This window comes from Artemia franciscana, chromosome 5 (genome assembly GCF_032884065.1).
Source record: "Artemia franciscana chromosome 5, ASM3288406v1, whole genome shotgun sequence".
Classification (NCBI taxonomy): domain Eukaryota; kingdom Metazoa; phylum Arthropoda; class Branchiopoda; order Anostraca; family Artemiidae; genus Artemia; species Artemia franciscana.
In genome coordinates, this window is record NC_088867.1 from 32,378,492 (window position 1) to 32,399,487 (window position 20,996).

The following is a 20,996-nucleotide window of genomic DNA, read 5'->3' on the forward strand; positions in this document are numbered from 1 at the left end:
CTTACTGGGTTTCAATTTGTCATCGATTTTTGTGCAAGTGCTGACATCAGAATTCCTACTAAAGTGTAGTGGACGGGTAAATGACCTTTAAAACCACAGTATGTCCATCACCAAGCTTCTCTAGTCAATGTTCTGTCCAGTGTATTTCAATGAGAGCCAGTATATCTATGAGGTATTATCTAATCTCTTTAATAACTTGCTCTTTTTTGGAGCTCTGGTTCATCATTCTTACACTCCAAAAGCCCATCTTTAGGTTTTGTTTCGTTGTCAAAAATTGGGCTCAGGGGAATACTTGGGTCGTTTTTCCATAAAGATAATGTGTGTGAGGCTGTTTTAGACATTTTGGTTGCAGATGTGTTTCCCTTGACGGTTGTCACTGAAGGTCCCGAGTCTGGGCTAGAAGCCCACAGACCAACCCTCCTTTTTTATGAACTTGGGAACGTCACGCTCCCCCTACTTCTGTGAGGCAAAGATCCTTACATGGTTACGTGAATACTGATACAAAAACCACAGAAATTTCCCTCTGCAAAAATATTAGCTCGAGTCGGTAAATGCCGCAATTTTGCTGACTCAACTTCTAAATGCATTCAATAAATAAATAAGAAAAATATCAATTTAAGAGGAATCCAAATACTTGAAAATACAAACAGAGCCTTTTTCCTTATATAACTTCTTTCGCTTCCAAATTCTTGTTCTCAGACGTTAATGCAGCACTTCCTCCGGCTCAAGTTACAGATTAATCAAAAAGATGAATAATAGACATAATTACAACATACAGCTGATCAACATAGATTAAAATACCGACAGAGCCTCTTCCATTATCTTGATCTGGTTCTGTAATTCGAATGCACCCACCTCTCCTTACATTCTACGGCTATAGGTTTAGTGCGGGAAAAGAACATCAGTGCTACCTTTGCATAATCGTGATTTTCGTTATTGTTTCTGGTGGGCGATTGTAAACTTCAGGCTCCGGTTTTTTATTTCATTTGGATATAATTTGTAACATATTCTTTTTCCAAAATTCTACAAAAAGGCTATTATTGTAATTTAAACCTTCTGTTCAGTTGAACATAAACTTCCATTTATAGTGCATAAATGCGTTCTTTCCTAGGTTGCAATTATTACTTCTTCTGGGCTGTTTATCGAGAAAATCTGATTATCGGGGAAATTTTTAATTGCAATAAGTCTCTCAATTGATGTTAAAATAGCTGAAGGAATGGATTTGAACTTGGTGCCAGTCAATTCTACATTAATTCTTAATTACAAATATATTATTTACTGGCTACATTTATTTGGAAGCTAGTAAATGTAGTGATTATGATTGCTTTGCTTTGCTAGTGCTTGTGTTTATTCTTGCTGTGTGTGCTATGCTTGCTTATATTGCTTTTTCTTTATAGGAGCTTGGGTTAAATAAATGCATTAATTACAATCGTTGCATGGTGTCAGAAGTGGGATCTTGGCATTGAAATCTAACAGCACTATGGAAGTCCAGCACCCATCCATAAACTGGGATGCCACCTCCTTGGCAGATGAATGGAATCGATTTGAACAGCATGCCCGGTTGATGCTTATAGGACCGCTGGCAGAAAAGACAGAAAAATCTCAGTGTGCCTACCTGCTTATCTGGATGGGAGAAAAGGGACGAGAGATCTTCAATACTTTCGAAATGGAAAAGAGTGAAGCCAACAAAATTGAACCCCTTATCAAATACTTTAAAGACTATGCAAGCCCAAAGAAAAACACTGTGTTTGGAAGATACATCTTCCAGAAGAGGGACCAGTTAGAAAACGAAAGTATTGAAAGGTACATCACAGAATTAAACACATTGGCCAAACCATGTCTGTACACAGAACAAGATGAAATGATTCGTGACCGAATTGTCTGTGGACTTCGAAACCAAGCTGTTCGAGAGAAACTGTTAGCGAAAGGTGACTCATTAACTCTTGAACGTGCAGTGTCAAAATGTAGAACCTACGAAACAACCCAAGCTCAGCTAAAATCATTCAGTGGTAGTAAACCAATATCTATCAAGCAGGAAGTTGATGCAATCACACGTGGTTCAAGCCGGAATAGTTTCCGAAATCTGAAAGTTTCTGTTAATAACCACATCAAGGGTAGAGAATGCTATTTTCGTGGTGGATCTTGCTCGACCAATCATGCATGTCCAGCGAAGGGGAAAATATGTACACAGTGCAAGAAGCCAAACCATTTCGCAAGGGTCTGTCGCAGCAACAAAAACGTAAACACCATTGATGAAGAAACTGAGTCATTCAGAGAGGCAGTCGATGATCAAGAAACAATTTTCCTGTGTGCCATTGACAAAGGTAGTGGCAAAGATGAAGCGCTTGTCCCACTGACCTTAAACAACCAGCTTTCAGTGAACTTCAAAATTGACACAGGAGCCCAAGCAAATGTCATTCCCAAAAACATTTTTGACAAGCTTGACCCAAAACCGAATCTGCAATCAACTAATCAGCGACTGACCAGCTACTGTGGTGCTAGGATCCCTGTCATTGGCACTTGTGACCTTACCTGTAGCCACAAACAGTACCCTAGGGGTGCTCACAGATTCTATGTAGTCGACTCAGCATCAACCCCAATAGTGGGATATCGATCCAGCATAGACTTGAACCTCATCAAACTGGTACTCAATGTTAATGCGGAACAAACCAGCATAGACGAGAAGTACAAAAGCCTCTTTGAAGGCATTGGCCGACTTGAAGGGGAATGCAACATCCATCTAAAAGATGGGTCCATACCAACCGTCTATCCGGCCAGAAGGGTACCAGAGGCATTAAAAGACAAAATCCAGGACGAACTTAACAGAATGGAAAGAGACGGAATCATTGTAAAAGTCACGGAGCCCACAGAATGGGTAAATTCAATGATGATGATCGAAAAGAAGAACGGAACTGTAAGGCTATGCATAGACCCAGTAGACCTCAACAAATGCATAAAGCGCCCTTACTATCCCATACCTACCTTAGAAGATGTTACAGCCAAGCTGCATGGCGCAAAGGTGTTCAGCAAAGTGGATGCTCGGTCAGGGTACTGGTCATTAGTCCTTTCTGCAACTGCATCTGAGATAACAACATTCAACACTATATACGGGCGTTATCGATTCCTAAGAATGTCCTTTGGCTTACTTTCAGCACAAGATGAGTTCCAGCGCCGTATGGAAGAGGCATTTGAAGGGCTGGAAGGAGTAGCCATCATTATTGATGATATTCTAGTGTATGGAGCAAACCAAGAAGAGCATGATGAAAGACTCCAAGCTGTTAGGGAAAGAGCACTAGAAAAAGGTGTTAAATTCAACAAGGATAAATGCAGCTTCAGTGCAAGCAGCGTATGCTATTTTGGGCACGTAATTGGAGCCGATGGCATGAAACCAGGCCCAGAAAAACTGTAAGCCATAAAAGAGATGCCCAGACCTCAGAGTCGCGAAGAGCTGCTTACCCTCCTTGGAATGTTGAACCACCTCACTAAATACATTCTCGACCTGTCTACTAGAAATAAAAGCCTTCGAGACATACTCAAATGTGAGCCATTCTCTTGGAGTCCCGAAAATGACCAGACGTTGGTAGAGCTCAAGCAGTCAATTGTGTCAGGCATCTCCTTCTTCAACTAAAAGAGCTTGAATGTGGAGCTGAAAGTCGACGCGTCCAGCCATGGCTTGGGAGCGAACCTCTGTAGTGATGGAGAGGTAGTAACATATGCGTCCCGTGACTTAGCAAAACCGAGCAAAAGTACTCCCAACTTGAAAAGGAGATGTACGCTATTGTCTATGGATGCAAGCACTTTCACCACTACCTCTATGGGAGACGCGTCAACGTAATCACTGATCACCACTCGCTTGAGACAATAGTCAGAAATCCTATCCACAAGGCCCCTCCAAGGGTACAGAGACTAATGCTACAACTCCAACCATGCGATATTCATCTGCAATTCCGGCCAGGTTCAGAAATACCAATCGCCGACGCTCTTTCTCGTCTCCACCTTCCGGATATCGATGAGAAACTAGCAACAGAAATAGACGTGCATGTTCATCAGATCTCTAAACATCTTCCTGTAAGTGATGAGAAAATCCTACGAATCCAGGAAGAAACTTCCAAAGATAGCCAACTCAGGATTCTGGCGAAAACAATCCATGAAGGCTGGCCGAAAAGCAGAAAAACATGCCAGTCAGAGGCACGTCCGTTCTGGAATATCCAGCATGAACTGTCAACAAACAGAGGGATCATCTTCAAAGGCGAGAGATTGGTCATACTCAAGATATTACAGCCAGGCATCCTGAGACAACTCCACGCTGCTCATCTTGGAGCAGAAAAGACCAAGCAAAGAGCCAGAATGCTGGTTTATTGGCCTGGCCTGAACGCAGACATTGAGCAGTATGTTCGTAATTGCCAAACATGTGCTAGAAACATGCCATAAAACCAAAGAGAGTCTATGATCAGTCACGAAATACCATGTCTTCCTTGGCGAAAAGTCGCATCCAACCTATTCACGCTCAAAAATAATGACTATCTTGTAACAGTGGACTATCATAGCCGTTTTTTTTAAGTAGACAAACTCAGCTCCACTACGTCAAAGGCCGTCATCTCTAAACTCAAATCTCATTTCGCCAGATATGGCATCCCATCTATACTAATATCTGACAATGGCCCTCAGTACTCTTCAGTTGAATTGCCAGAGATTTTGATTTTGCCAGACATGTCCTGGCAGATTTTGCCAGGACATGGGGATTCACTCACAGAACATCAAGTACAATCTACCCCCAGTCCAACGGCCTTGTGGAAAAGACTGTCCAGACAGCAAAGAGCCTCATGACGAAGGCATCAGAAAACGGTGAAGACCCATACTTGGGACTGCTCGAATACAGGAACACACCCGTGGATGAACTAGCTTAGCCGTCCCAGCTTCTGATGTGTCGTCAATTGAGGACACTTCTAACATGTACCACTGACCACCTAAAAAAGAAAGTGGTCAGCAATCGCAAGTTATTAGAGAAACGCACAGCTCTCCAGAGACAACAGAAGTGTCATTATGATGCGACGTCTAGGCTTCTTCCGTCAGTAGAAGTAGGGAAATCAGTATACGTGCAGATGACTCCGGATGGCAAATGGAGCCCAGCAAGAGTAATTACCAGTCTGAGGCCCCTCGATCCTACGTAGTTGAGACAGACGACGGGTCTGTCATAAGACGGAATAGAGTTTACCTCTCAAGCCGCCTTGGCATTGACTCGGAGACTAGAGACCCTGGTGGGCCAACTGTCATATCTTCGGCCCCATTCTCTACTCCAAACAAAGAAATTCCGGCTCAAAAATCACTGTCACCACCCGGAAATCAGCTCAGCAGATCACCGCTGCGCTCCTCAGCACCACTAGACCGAATGGAGACAGAGCTCACCTCATCTGAAGCCTCAATTCAGCCATGTGGAGCAGCACCTCTTCCCCAAGTCAGTGCAAGAACACGATCCGCAAGAGTGATCAACCCGCCAAAGAGATTGAACCTGTAAATAGTTGTGTGAAGTGAAAAGTATGCAATGTGTATCCCAGGAGTACATATAAGAGAATTGAGCCTAGCGCCTTCTCGTACTCATAAAAAAAAAAAAAAAAAAAAAAAAAAGTGTTAAGTGTGATAGTAGATTTTACTATTGTAACAAACCTGATGTGTACTTAGAAAACACAATAGAGAAGCGAGCCTAGCGCCTTCTCGGGATGTAAATAAATTTAGTGATATCTCAGATAGTAATGATATGTCCAGTACTGGTGTATTGTGAACCAATTAGTTTAAAGTGAAAAGAAGGGAGATGTAGTGATTATGATTGCTTTGCTTGGCTTTGCCAGTGCTTGTGTTTATTCTTCCTGTGTGTGCTACGCTTGCTTATATTGCTTTTTCTTCATAGGAGCTCGGGTTAAATAAATGCATTAATTACAATCGTTGCAGTAAAGACCTAACCACTAACAAGAATTCTGGTGGTTTTGCTTATCCAAAGAATAACTCTAAACTAAAGAGAAAAAGTTTAAATAAGTGCTTTAAATATAGAACTTGTTAAACCAAATTTTTTGAAACAGAGTTAATCAGTAAAAATTTCTGTTTATTAATAAACGACCTAGTTTCTATACTTTATCAAAGCCTGTTTTGAATAGTATCTATTTTAAAGAGACAGTTTTGGAATTAAGATTCATCTCATTTAAGCTTCTTCTATAATAATCTTCATTCACAAATCTGTTTTGCTGAGTCTGAAGTGTGGCAGTGGGCTGAGCTCCTGAATTCAGTGATCATCAATGATATTTATTTACTATTATTGCCTTGAACATGAAATTGTAATTATTGCATCCAACAGTCTTGAGCTTAGATGTCTATTAAAGTTGATCTATTTTATTCCAACGTTGTATTGTATTGATTTGGGCAAATACAACCATTCCTCTATTCATTCATTCATTCCATGAGTCTCTAATAATAAATATCGGGGAATCCTTTTTCTGCCATCCAAACAAAAATTAACGCGTAGTAATTTTATGAACTATTGTGTTTTCCTATCAAAACATTGCTTAGAAACTTGTGAAAGAGACAGAAAATATGACTTTAAATATTTCTTAGTGTCAGTAAGTTCTATTGGTGGTTGCTTTGACCTTTTTTTCCCAACCATTGCCTGGCAGAGATGCTGTAAACAAAGTTTTGAGAAAAGACGAGTGATATCAGAGGCAACACTCTAGCGTTACCTCCAGCAAAGAGCCATAAACCCGCAAAGCATTTTTTTCTTTTATAAGCCAATTTGTGTGGAAGCGGTGATGGTTGAAGCTTTGGAGGGGGCTCTTTCCATTGGGGATTGAAAGGTCTAGTATCATTTGTAAGAGTTAAAAGAGATTGGATGGCAAGCATTCCCACTCCTGTACATTTTTGCTATCTGGATCCCCGTAACCCCCAAAGATATCAGATAAAAATTCAGAGATGGCCATTTTGTTGAAAATGGTTGAAATGTTCAATAGCTGTGCCTCAAAGATGGCACGATTCTTACAGCCCCTTGGACCAGGGCCGTAAATAGTGAAATCTGCGGATTGTTCAGACACAGGCTCCGTAATTGCTCAATAGGCTCTATGCTTCTTTGATGGAGGGCATGGGATTGTCTTGAATTATTTAGTACACGTTTCCCGGGTTAAAAGAACAATAAAGTTTATTTTATGTCAAAGGGATCATGCCAGTTCATTTCTCACTTTATATGTTTTATTAAGAAATGACACTAGCTTTCTTTAACTAAAAGAAATTGGTAAACTTTTCTTGTTTCATTAATGAAAGATTCATTCCCTCTCAAACAAAATTCAGGAATGGTAAGGATTTGCTAGTGCAGGAGAATGCGATCGGTCGTTCATTAATCCAATGAGTGTAGATGATTTATGGCGTGCCACTAAGAGCTTATTGCTTTATGTTGTCAATAGATATTCATCTGCAAAGAGGATACACAGACCCAAAACCCTCCCATTTATGTCGAAGGAATTAAAAATGTCCAGTGCAAAAATTCTGGCGGTTGCATTCACAGAATTTGAATAATGTATATTATTACCAAAGAAACAAACAAGCATGCGACAAGGTCAGAAATATCTCTAGAAAGATTTCTAAGTCCTATTACGAGGCAATAGTTGCATCACATAAATAAAATCATAAGAAATTTTGGAAATATACCTCAGATGAAAAGCCTGGAAGACATTCAGTTATCCAGATTGCATATAATGGCTGTAAAATTGATGATACCCAAGCAATAGCAAATTCCCTAAGTCATCAATTTGCCTTTACCTTCACACCTGATGACAGAGTTCCACTCCCTGATCCCCTCCCCCCAAAAAAAATATGAGATCTTAAATGTATTGCCACCTATTACTATCAATAGAGTTAACCTTGAAACCCATCTTAAAAATATGAACCCAAATAAATCAGTTGGACCAGAGGGTATTTCCCCTAGACTACTCAAAAAAGCACATGTTGAACTCTCTCTTCCTCTTACCCAGCTTTTCCAGAAGTATCATGCAGAATGAAATTTAGCGCATATTACCCCAATGCACAAAGACAGTAATAGAGATGAGGCAGTTAACTACAGACCAATCAGTATCACCTCTGCTGTGAGAAAAAATACTTGAAAGCATAGTCAACTCTAGAGTCAGTCATTCAACATCTGATTCAAAATAAGCTGTTGGCCTGTGCCACCATGGTTTCCACTAGATTAGTTGAGACAAACTTTATTGGTCCATATGAAAATGTCACCGAACTTATGGACAAGGGTTTCCCGATTGACACGATTTATCTGGACTTTGCTAAAACATTTGATAAGATATGCCACAGGCGACTGCATATTAGGCTTTAAGGTATTGGTATTAATACAGAACCTATTGACTGGGTGATACTTTTCCTTGGTAATAGAAACCAAGCAGTTAAAGTGTTTGGGAATAATGGACAATCCTTTCTCTCTGATGTTGTGGAATTAAGATGGGGAGTACCTCAAAGCCCAGTCCTGGGCACAAATTTATTTAATATTTTAATATTTAAGAGTACTTTCAGTAGTCGTTCACCCTCAGCTGTTTAAAAGCTCTATAAAGGATTAATTCGACCTACGCTAGAGTTTGGCATGTGCATTGCCAACCCAGTTAATAAATCCGATCAGGATACTCTACAATTAGTTCAGAGGCGTACAAATAAATGTGTTCGAGGTTTCTAAAACATTCCTTACCCTTCCTGGATTGAAAAACTAAATTTATTCTTACTGGCTTATCGACGAAAGAGAAGGGATGTGATTATGGCATTCTAGCTGCTCAACCATAAAGAACTTATCCCAAATGTCTTTCAACCAGATGTCTCTTCAAAGACAAGAGGGCATGATGAAAAAATTTCAAAAAGCGAGCCAACTCAAGACTACGTAGTAAATTCTTTTCTACTTGGGTGGTGAATCTATCGAACTCTTTATACCAGGAAACAGTCTCTTCTGCCAAAATTGAGTAATTTGAATCATCAGTTGACAAGGTATAGTGGAGCAAGCCCTGACGATTATTTGTGACTCATCTATCAGGCAGCACAAAATATTCACTGACCAGTGAACACAGGGTCATCCTATAGCTGGTAAGTGGGGTTTAAGGTAATTTAAGGTAAGTGTTAAAACACGCCTGTAATTGCCCGACGTCAATCAAACGAAGAAAGAAAAAAAATGCAGGGTCTGGCGAACCTCTAAGATTTCCGTCAAATAAAAAAGAAGAAGAAGATAATTTTCCTCTAAAATGTCCTTTAACTATGCTGAGGGCCTCTCTCCCTATGAAGAAAAAGGAAAACTAGGACTTCCAGAGGTAACTTTAGGCTAGTTGATTTTGCGGAATTAATAACCTTGTTAACCCATTTGTATTGTACACCTAGCCTACTTACCAGCAAATTCTTTGGTAAAATTCCTAGGCTATTTAGCAGGTTTTTGCTTATTAAGAAAGATGATTGCTTTCTAGTTTAGGTAAAAGTCAAGAATACCAACTTTTCAGAAGGATACATGCTAGAACTAAGAGAGACATTTATAGATTGCTTATTTTGGGTAATGTTTATATTAACAGACTAGCCCAATCAGGTAGGTCTAACTGAGAAATAAATATACTGTAAAATTCTAGTTTAGGTACTTTTGCTATCTTGAAAAAGGGATAAGTTTGGAAAATTAAATTATCAATAGCCTAGTGAATCCAAGGCCAAAAATATACTCTGGAAAGGTATTGCCAAGCTTCCATATTAACTCTCTTCTGACATCTAAGTCTTAGAAATATGCCTATTTGACATGTATATACTTATTGAAATTTTGATAGAACATTATTTTACCTTAATTTTTGGTTAACAGTTTCTTTTTCTCTTGTTTTAGTTCTGAAAATTCAATTTCTGTTTTTTTTTTAGTAGAAATTTAAGCCAAAGGGCTTACCAGTGAATTTTTTAAATATAAGAAATGTATTTGCATATCTTTGAAAATTCATAAATTGGGATTACATAAAGCTGTGATGCTGAAAGTATTCTTGGGCTTCATTTAAGCAGATGGTCTGATTTTCAAGGTTTAACTTTCATAACACAAGGGTTTTTTAAAGGTCATCAAAGGTCACTGCCCTCTACAGAGAGAAAGAGTAGAGATAGATGCTTCAAAGTACCTTCCCTGGATATACTTCAGTCTATAGACCCATCTCTGAAAAAATTATTTTTTAAACCTAATTCCTTTCTGAGATAGTAAAAAGTAGCTAAACTAGGATTTTACCAAACTTATCTCTATAGTGAAAATTGCATCCTGAATCCAAATTCAACATTCATTTTTGTCAGAAATAAACTTTACCCCCTTCCCAATAAGTTAATAACAGAAAGCTAATTGTCATCTGATTCTGAGAATTAAAACTTTATTGCTTGATATTTATTCTATAAAATCACAAATTTGAAATATACTTTGTTTTTCAATTGCTTGTTCAAATAGATACCATATGATGGCAAATTACTCCCACTGGGCTGGCTCTAGTGAGAGGTAATTGGGTCTATGCTCACATTGTGTTATGCTGTAGTAAAATAGGGGCAGTCCAAAACCCATCTCTGTTTTTTTCAGAATGCCAAAGAAAAGTGATATTTCCAAAAAGAGTTAGTTTACCTAATATACCAATCCAGGGCATATATTTGCACATTAGGGGGGGGGGGTGAAGTAAAAATATATATATATATTTATATATATATATATATATATATATATATATATATATATATATATAGAGGTGAGGTAAAGTTCATTTCCAATGTCAATGAAATATCAAATTTGGATTCAGGAATTAATTCTGACTATAGAGATAAGATTGCTTCTTAGGTACCTGAATAGTCTATTACCCCTAATTTTCTGTTCATTTTCATTCTATGGACATCTAATGGTTTTATAAAATAGGGGCATTGGATTATTAGCCCCCAACCAGGCATTGTATTCCAAGCCATGGTTGCCAGGTTTTCAGCAGAATGTGTAGCCCAAACCAGCATTATCACTAGTTGAAACCAGCCTAAAATTAGCAAATGCCATTATAACCCTATTATAGTGCTGTTATGGATAAAAGAAGGAAGAAATTCAATTGGCATATCAGATAATCTGCACATAAGTATAGATCAAAAGCAAACTAGAGCTCTGTGAATGAACAAAAGTAGCAACCCCCTCAACTTATACTGTTGTAAAATTGACTAGTGTGTCACTGAAAACAAATATTATATAAAAGCAAAAAGGCAAATTTACACATTCAGTTTATTGCATGCATACCAAGATCTTCTTGAAAAACAGTGTTACAAGTGGCTGTTTTTTTCTAGCAGCAGAAGAACAACCTTTATTCCATTTTCTTGCTTTCAGTAAAGTGCTCATCAATTCCACTTGAAAATATCTTTATACTTCCCAATAACAAATATCAAATATAAACAATGGGCAAATTTTCATAACTTACTGTCTTTTCCCTGTGGAGCATGGTGGGTCATGTCATCCCCAAAGGCATGGTTACTGAACCATTTGACTATGGCTATTTCAAAATTTTGATTATACAATCTTTGGAAAACAAAGGGGGCTTGTACTCCATTATTTTTTGTCACTTAGAAAGAACAATAGAACTTTCAGTTCCTGTTCTAATGAGCCCTCCTCTTATCTCCTAGTAGCATTGGTTTGATACAACTACCCTTGGAAAAAAAATAAAGAAATTAACACACACCTGCAATCTTTCTTGTAGCATGAAATGCAATCCAAATTTTTCAAAAGGGAGTTCAAAACCTTTACCTTTTTAACTGGCCAGAAATGTCATTATGCTGGTTTAGAAAAAAGAACTATGTAACCAATTTCATAGCTAGGTCCCACCGCTCAGCAGGTGGTAGGCTTGTATATATTGATTCCCATTGTAATTAACAAACTCAAAATGAGTCAGCTTTGTTTAAATACTTTGGAAAATGGAGGGTTCCATTGGGAACACTTCAAACTTTGAAGGGTTTTCTTATCTAATTGCATAATACCTTTTTTCACTTCATTTTTTTTACATGTTCTGATGCTTGCTTTCTTGCAAATGCTGGTATTCCTCTTTGCAGCTTATCCTTTAACTATGTATTCCCTTGTTCTTCCTGAGGCATATCTTTTAGCTGCATATTTGTTTTATCTTCACTTTTGTTCTTGAGTAGTTTTAATTCTTGCTGCTGCTTATCTTTGAACTGTATGTTTGTCTGTTCTTTACTTTTATTTTTGATTCATTGTAACTGTTGCTGATGGAAGTATTCACTGTATATATATGTTCTTCATTTTCAGTAAAAAAAGGTGGATACATCATTTGGTGCCTATTTTTATGCTCTTTGCAAATTCAGTAATTGCTTCTGGTGCTATATCCATTTGAGGCCTTAAAAGGGCTCACAATAGCCTATAGTAACCAACATTTAAAAGATATATTTTTACAAGACTAGTAAAAAAAAGTGCCATTTGTAGCTGATTCAGAAATGATAATTAATATTTTCATTGGTCTTAATACTAAATGGTATTTTGAAAATCAATTTACAGGGATTTTTAAAAAGAGCCTGAAACCCCTTAAGAATGACATAGTAAAACAAAATGTATGCTATTGTCAGGACCAGATAAAGGACAGTTGGGCCCTATGCTGCTATCAAAATTAACACTATTTTTTCAAATAAATGTTGTTAATAATTCCTGTAAGTGTTTCTCCTGGAGAGAGATCATTTTTCTATGCTGAAACTAATAAAAACTATCTGATATCAATATTGAATCAGGAATACCTTAAATAGTTCAGCCATAATGCAATTGAAAGTGAAGACACAAGGATATTAGATTTTCAGACAATTCTAGAAGAATTTTTTGAAACAAATCTTTGAAATGCATAAATTCATGTATTCATATTCAGCAATGTAAATCTATATTCAATAAATGGTTCTATATTTTGTAAATGAGAAACAGTTATTATTTATTTATTGATTCATGCATTTATATGTGTTTAATTTTTTTCTTGAAAATGTTTCCTTATGGTGGGAGGGGGGGAATCAGGTTGTTTGGATTTTCTGGCCCCCAAAAAAACAATCTAGACCAGTTACAAGTTTGGGAAAAAATGTTGAGAGCCTCCATTTTGGAAAAAAAAACATGTGAATAACATCATACTTTTGAGCAAATTTCAAAAGCACAAATACATCATTTTCGCCTCAAGGGTGGTTTTATTGTTTTTAAATATCTTCAATGCATGTAAAAATACACAAGAAACATAGCTGGTTAAAAAATACCAAATATAGTGAGTATTTACAAAAAGCATTTTCAGTAATTTCATAGTACCTAGAGGATAGAAATGTATATTAAAAATTACTCAAAATAAACAAACTGGGCCATCAAATGAGACAAGATCAAGACAACCTGAGAAATGTAAACTCATAGGGGGTAAAAATAAGCAACCTATACCATCAAATGCAAAAAGACCCATTCAAGCAGCTAAGGCAAAGGGCATTTAAAAAAATATTTGAAGTAACAACAAAAACAAGAATGAAGAAAAAAATACATTTAAAATACTTGCAAATACTATTATTAATGATAAACATTGCTTTAGACATACAAAAGCAAGGATCAGAACATGTCAAAAATGAAAGTGAAGAACCAAGAATTGTACTGTTAGAAGAAAAATGAAAGCAAGGATCAGAAAAAGTCTAAAATTAAAGGGAAGAAGAAAGAAATATTACATTAGAATAATAAAACCATTGCAATCTTTGACACCAACAAATTGTGGTGTGAAACCCAGTACAACCATGCAAAGATGCTGCAAGCGACATAAGTGTAAATTTCAAGTCATTGGGATCCTACAATGCTGTATGTATTCACTGTGGTGTCCTCTATTTTTCCTCAGAAAAAGTAGCCAACAAAGGTGATTTATTTGGATGTTGATGTTTGCTTTTTCAAATTGCATTGTCACTTCCACAGTTTCCTAATGAATTGGTTTGGCTTGTTATAGGATGTCACTTAATGTCTAATGACTCTTTACTTCAGAGGTCTACTAGCAAATGCAAAACTTGAGCTTATGTTTTGCTTTAGCTTCATTCACCATAAGTGATGATTGAACCATCAAAAGTAATGATGTTTTCAGCTTCAATATAACTTATCACAAAATCAATCTAGTCCCAAATCCATCACAGACCCCCTGAATGTGATTTTGAACCACCTTCATATGGCAAAAGGTGCTTTTTAGACCCCAGTGAAGCTCTTTTACCTAAGAACACATTGCCCATCCTTTAAAACATGGGATCTCTTGTGTTCTAATGGAGCTTTTGGAAGAAGTATTGCAAGATACAAACAACTATGCGTTAGGTTACATGAACATGTGAAAAGTCAAGGATGATGTAAATCACCCCATGTCTTCACCAGGGCAGCAGCCTTGGATACAGGACAAGTGACAATGAGAATCAATGTATCAAAACATGCCATGTAGCCATCCCAGGACTGGTGATAAATCCACAGTTCTCTTGGTACTGTATATACATGTGTATATTGTGTTTTTATATAGTATATAAATAATATAACATATAGTGTATAATATATATATAACATATAGTGTATAATAATATAACATAGTGTATAACATATAGTGTAAGTATTGCAAGATACAAACAACTATGCGTTAGGTTACATGAACATGTGAAAAGTCAAGGATGATGTAAATCACCCCATGGCTTCACCAGGGCAGCAGCCTTGGATACAGGACAAGTGACAATGAGAATCAATGTATCAAAACATGCCATGTAGCCATCCCAGGACTGGTGATAAATCCACAGTTCTCTTGGTACTGTATATACATGTGTATATTGTGTTTTTATATAGTATATAAATAATATAACATATAGTATATAATATAGTATATATATATATATATATATATATATATATATATATATATATATATATATATATATATATGTTGAATTTAAATTTTACGAAAATTTTTAATATGGAGAAGGGCCCTGCAAAGGAATTTCTAATTGGGCCCATACCTAGTCAACCCAGCCCTGGCCATTGGATCACCATTATTGAAAATTCTAAATAGGAAAGTTACAGCCCCCACCTAGAACAAAAGGGAAAGTCCCGTTTTTTGCATAGGTATCACTAATGCATCCTCTTTTCTCTCTCTCTCTCTCTCTCTCTCTCCCTCTCTCTCTCTCTCTCTCTCTCTCTTTCTCTCTCTCTCTGTCTCTCTCTATCTGTCTTTCTCTCTCTCTCTCTCTCTCTCTCTCTCTCTCTCTCTCTCTCTCTCTCTCTCTCTCTCTCCCGCACTGAAGCTAATTTTTCTATAAGTATGAGCTAATTTTTCATACTTAGTTAGTTTTTAACTAATTTTCTAACTTTTCATCATTGTCTAAAATCTTTTTGGGCCCAATTATAACAGTAATGATTAATATGTTTAGAAATAATAGTAAAAGAAATAATACACATAAAAAATATATATATATATATATGTATTTTTTTTTTTTTTTTTATTTTTTTTTTTTTTTTTTTTTTTTTTTTTTTTTTTTAGTTATCTAAATTTATTGTCATGAAGTTGTATTTATACACTTCGTACTTCTAACTACTATGCTATCACAGTTTCCTGTTGGAACCACTTTGATTTCAAATTTTGTTTTGAGTTCCAGGTCTAATCAGCATAGAAGTAGAGCATATCTAGACCCAACACAGATAAACACAAACATATAAACAAATGAAGAAAAATATAAGCCTAAAATGAAAGAAAAATAAACCAAAACCGTTACTGAAAATCTTTAGTTTTGAGGCTAGTGATTCTGCATTCTTTCAATTTCCTTTGTTCCATCATTGTCATAAAGTATGTTTCCTGTAAGCTTATCTCTTTTTAAAAAGAATGTGTCTTGTCTAAGATTCAAACCAAGTTACCATTGCCACAGGCAAGTGCTCTTACAACTGCACTGTCAAGTCTTGTGTAATAATGTTTGTTTTATGCTTGTTTTTTGTGCCCAATCAACCATTTATGTTGTTTTACCAGTACAAGGCAGAGTATCCTACAAAAACACAGTACACGTAATGTTTCATCTTGTCTTGGCATACAAAAAAAATAAAAGTATAGGCCATATCTACCTTGTGTGGGGTGATTATCTAGGGGAGTTGTCTTGAGGTAGAAATGGAGGTATGGACCAATGTGCCTTATATAAATGTCAAGATAAACAAGTAATATACATAAGTTCAAAAAAGAAGTTTGTTAAGGTAACTTACAGGTTCCACTGGTTACCATGCTAATAGACAAGTTCAATAATGTGGCCCTCAAGCATCTAAAATTGTTCTGACAATAATCATGATAATAATAATAATCTCCTTCTCTCCCCATTTCCTATTATATATTTTAAAAATGCTAATGCTTAAAAAAAGAAAATTCTGTTCCATTTTCTTTGAGACATGAAGCATTTCTTAGCTTGAGAGGAAAATGCCTCTAGAATTTCTTAAAGGAATGCTTGCTTTGATCACTACTCTATAGTGTCATTTATCACTGAAATCTTCAGCACCTGAATTCTAATGAGGCTGTATCCGATTCAGGAATGATGAAAATTGGAGATTTTCAAAAACCACAACCACTGATTAAAACATCATTAAAGTTCACCAAATACTGCTGAATAACCATCAGATTATAGTGAGAGACATAGCAGTGGCTATGAATATCAAGATTGCAGCAGTACCTGTAATCTGATAAAGATCAAAATCATGGCCAACAGTTGGTAATTTAAGGAAGAAAAAAAGAAACTAATTTGTAAAGAAACTTATCTAGCAACAGATATCTCCCATGTAACATTTTTCTTGACACTTGGTATCTACCAAGTGACATATGGCAATCGCGAATTCTGTCAGTCTGTCTTTCCTGGTTTTGCTACTTTAAGCACTTCCAGGTAAGCCAGGACGATGAAATTTGGCAGGCATATCAGGAACCGGACCAGATTAAATTAGAAATTGTCATTTCCCCGATTCGACTATCTGGTGGGGAGTGGGGGGACAGTTAAATTGGAAAAATCAGAAAAATGAGGTATTTTTAACTTACAAACGGGTGGTTGGATCTTAATGAACTTTGATGTTTGGGAGGATATCGTGTCTGAGAGCTCTTATTTTAAACCCCGACCGGATCCGTTGACATTGCGGGGAGTTGGGGGGGGGGCTAAAATCTTGGAAAACGCTTAGAGTGGAGGGACCGGGATGAAACTTGGTGGTAAAAATAATCACAAGTCCTAGATACGTGATTGACTTAGTCGGGACAGATCCGCTCTCTTTGGGGGAGTTGGGGAGGGAGGGTTAATTATGAAAAATAGAAAAAATGGGGTATTTTTAACTTACAAAGCAGTTATTGGCTCTTAATGAAATTTGATGTTTGGAAGGATATCGAGTTTCAGATCTCTTATCTTAAATCCCGACTGGATCCGGTGGCATTGCGGGGAGTAGGGGGGGGGCTAAAATCTTGGAAGAAAATTAGAGTGGAGGAATCGGGATGAAACTTGGTGGGAAAAATAAGCAGAAGGTCTAGATACGTGATTGACATAACCGGAACGGAATCGCTCTCTTTGGGGGTGTTGGGGGGGGGGGGTAATTCTAAAAAATTAGAAAAAAATGAGGTATTCTTAACTTACGAAGGAGTGATCGGATCTTCATGAAATTTCATATTTAGAAGGACCTCGTAACTCAGATCTCTTATTTTAAATCCCGACCGGATCCAGTGTCATTGGGGGGGGAAATCTTGGAAAACGCTTAAAGCAGAGAGATCAGGATGAAATTTGGTGGGAAGAATAAGCACAAGTCCAAGATATTTGACGGAAATAACCGGACCGGATCCGCTCTCTTTGTTGGAGTTGGGGGGGGGAGTAATTCGGAAAAATTAGAAAAAATGAAGTATTTGTAACTTACGAACGGGTGATCAGATCATAATGAAATTTCATCTTTAGAAGTAGCTTGTGCTTTAAAACTCTCATTTTAAATCCCGACCAGATCTGGTGACATTGGGGGGGATCTGGAGGGGGAAATCGGAAATCTTGGAAACTAGAAGTCTTGGAAAACGCTTAGCATGGTGAGATCGGGGTGAAACTTGATGGGAAGAATAAGCACAAGTTTTAGATATGTGATTGAAATAATTGGAACGAATCTGTTCTCTTTAGGGGAGCTGGGGCTTTTAATTTGGAAAAATTAGAAAAATTAAGGTATTTTAACTTAAGAACGGGTGACCGGGTGTTAATGAAATTTGATATTTAGAAAGAACTCATGTCTCAGAGCTCTTATTTCAAATCCCGACCAGATCTGTTGATATTGGAGAGAGTTGGAGGGGGGAACTGGAAATCTTGGAAAAGGCTTATAAATTTTGTAGATACCTGATTGACGTAACCGGACTGGATCCGCTGTCTTTGGGGGAGCTAGAGGGTGGGGTTTTGTGCTTTGGCGAGTTTGGTGCTTCTGGACGCGCCAGGACGATGAACATTTGTAGATGTGTCAGGGAGCTGCACAAATTGACTTGATATAGTCGTTTTCCCGATTCGACCATCTAGGGGGCTGAAGGGAGAGGAAAAATTGAGGTATTTTTAATTTACGAGTGGGGGATCGGATCTTAATGAATTTTGGTATTTAGAAGGACCTCGTGACTCAGAGCTCTTATTTTAAATCCCGACCGGTATTAAGCTTCTGATTTTCCTTTTAAAGCAATCTATTGATTCTTAGAATTTTGCCAGAGCTCATACCATATGAGGTCTTGGCTTTTCCGACCTCGTCACAAGTGCCATACGAGCTTTTAGCTCTTGTTCTTTAAAGCCAGTGGTTATAGAGTTCTGAAGGAAGGTGAATTTGAATTGAAATGAAAATATGTGGATACCTGTTTAAGTAAAGAAACAGATTGTGGCACATCATAGTGTAATTTTCTGTTCATAACTCTTCTTTTTCCTTTTTCTTTCTCTTTCCCTTTTCCTTTCCATTCATACCTCTCTCTTTCTATCTATAATTGATTTGGACTTACGCCCTTTGATTCATTTTCCTTCTTTTCAGAGGCTCTGACTCAACTGCCCTGTTTCTACCCATTTCTATCTCTTTCTATTCCTCTCTATGTCTCTTTCTTCTTTCTTTTCTTTCTTTACACTTACAAATCTTCTATCTAGTGCTGTTTAAAAACAATGTAGTTACTTAACTACAAATAAAAAAATATTTAAAGTTATATTATAACCTGGTTTGCTAACAGTTTTTTTTTATATTGCAATGTTTTTAGAAATTTGATTCCGATGATCAAATAAGAGCGAAGTGTATAAAACTTGCAAAATGGATTGAAGAGGCAACTCATATTGTTGTGCACACAGGAGCTGGAATCAGCACTTCAGCTGGAATACCTGACTTTAGGTAAGAATATCTAGCTAAAAGAAGAAAGAACAAGAGCTAAGAGCTCATATGGCACTTGTGACGAGGCGAGAAGAGCTAAGAGCCAAGAGATCATATGGTATGAGCTCTAACAAAATTCTATGAATCAATAGATTGATTTAAAAAGGAAAATAAGAGGCTTAATGCCGGTCAAGATTTAAAATAAGAGCTCTGAGTCACAAAGTCCTTCTAAATATCAAAATTCATTAAGATCCGATCACCCACTCGTAAGTTATAAATACCTAATTTTTTCTAATTTTTCCTCTCCCTTTTGCCCCCCAGATGGTCGAGTCTGGGAAAACGACTTTATCAAGTCAAATTGTGCAGCTCCCTGACACGCCTACCAATTTTCATCGCCCTAGCACGTCCAGAAGCACCGAACTCGCCGAATCACTGAACCCCTCCCCCCAACTCCCCCAAAGAGAGCGAATCCAGTACGATTCTGTCAATCACGTATCAAGGACATTTATTTATTCTATCTACCAAGCTTCATCCCGATTCCTACACTCCAAGTGTTTTTCCAAGATTTCCCCCTCCAAATCCCCACAATGTCAAAAAGATCTGGTCAGGATTTGAAATAAGAGCTCTGAGACATGAATTCCTTCTAAAAATCAAATTTCATTACGATCCGATCATCTATTCGTAAGATATAAATACTCCAATTTTCATGTTTTCCAAGAATTCCGGTTCCCCCCTCCAACTCCCCCGAATGTCACAGGATCTGGTCGGAATTGAAATTAGAACTTTAAAGCACAAGATCCTTCTAAATATCAAATTTCATTAAGATCTGGTCACCCTTTCGTAAGTTACAAATACCTCAATTTTCAAAATTACCCCCCCCCCCCCAAGTCCACCAAAGAGAGCAGATCCGTCCAGTTATGTCAGTCACGTATCTTAGACAGGTTTCTATTCTTCCCATCCAGTTTCATCCTGATCTCGCCGCTTTAAGTATTTTCTAAGATTTCCGGTCCCCCCAACTGCCCCCCCCCCCCAATTACGCTTGATCCGGTTGAGATTTAAAATAAGATATCGGAGTTACGAGGTCCTTCTAAATATGAAGTTTCATGAAGATCCGATCACTCCTTCGTAAGTTAAAAATACGTCATTTTTCTTATTTTTCAGAATTACCCCCCCCCCCCCGCAATTGAGCGGATCCGTTCCAATTATGTAAATTACGTATGCAAGACTTCTGCTTATTTTTCCAACCAAGTTTCATCCCAATCCCTCCAATCTAAGCGTTTCCCATCATTTTAGGTCTCCCCACCCCAAACTTCCCCCAATGTCACCAGATCCGGTCAGGATTTAAAATAAGATTTTTGAGACACGATATCCTTCTAAAAATCAAATTTCATGGAGATCCAATCACCCGTTCGTAAGTTAAAAATACCTCATTTTTTCTAATTTTTCAGAATTAACCCCCCCCCCCCCCAACTACCCCAAAGAGAGCGGATCCGATCCGTTTGTGTCAATCATCTATCTAGGACTTGTGTTTATTTTTCCCACCATGTTTCATCCCGATCCCTCCACTCTAAGTGTTTTCCAAGTTTTAGGTTTCCCCCTCCAACTCCCCGCCCCCATCACCAGATCCGGTCGG

General features: G+C 37.4%; 1 protein-coding gene across 1 annotated transcript in view; it reads left to right on the forward strand.

Moving 5' to 3' along the window:
- Positions 1–9,186: 9,186 nt before the first annotated feature.
- LOC136027284 (NAD-dependent protein deacetylase Sirt6-like) overlaps positions 9,187–20,996 on the forward strand; it is a 39,031-nt gene continuing 27,221 nt past the window's right edge. The window contains exons 1-2 of the mRNA XM_065704375.1: positions 9,187–9,329; positions 19,257–19,384. Of these exons, the coding sequence (XP_065560447.1) occupies positions 9,264–9,329; positions 19,257–19,384 (194 nt within the window). The 5' untranslated portion in view covers positions 9,187–9,263. The remainder of the gene's footprint in view (positions 9,330–19,256; positions 19,385–20,996) is intronic.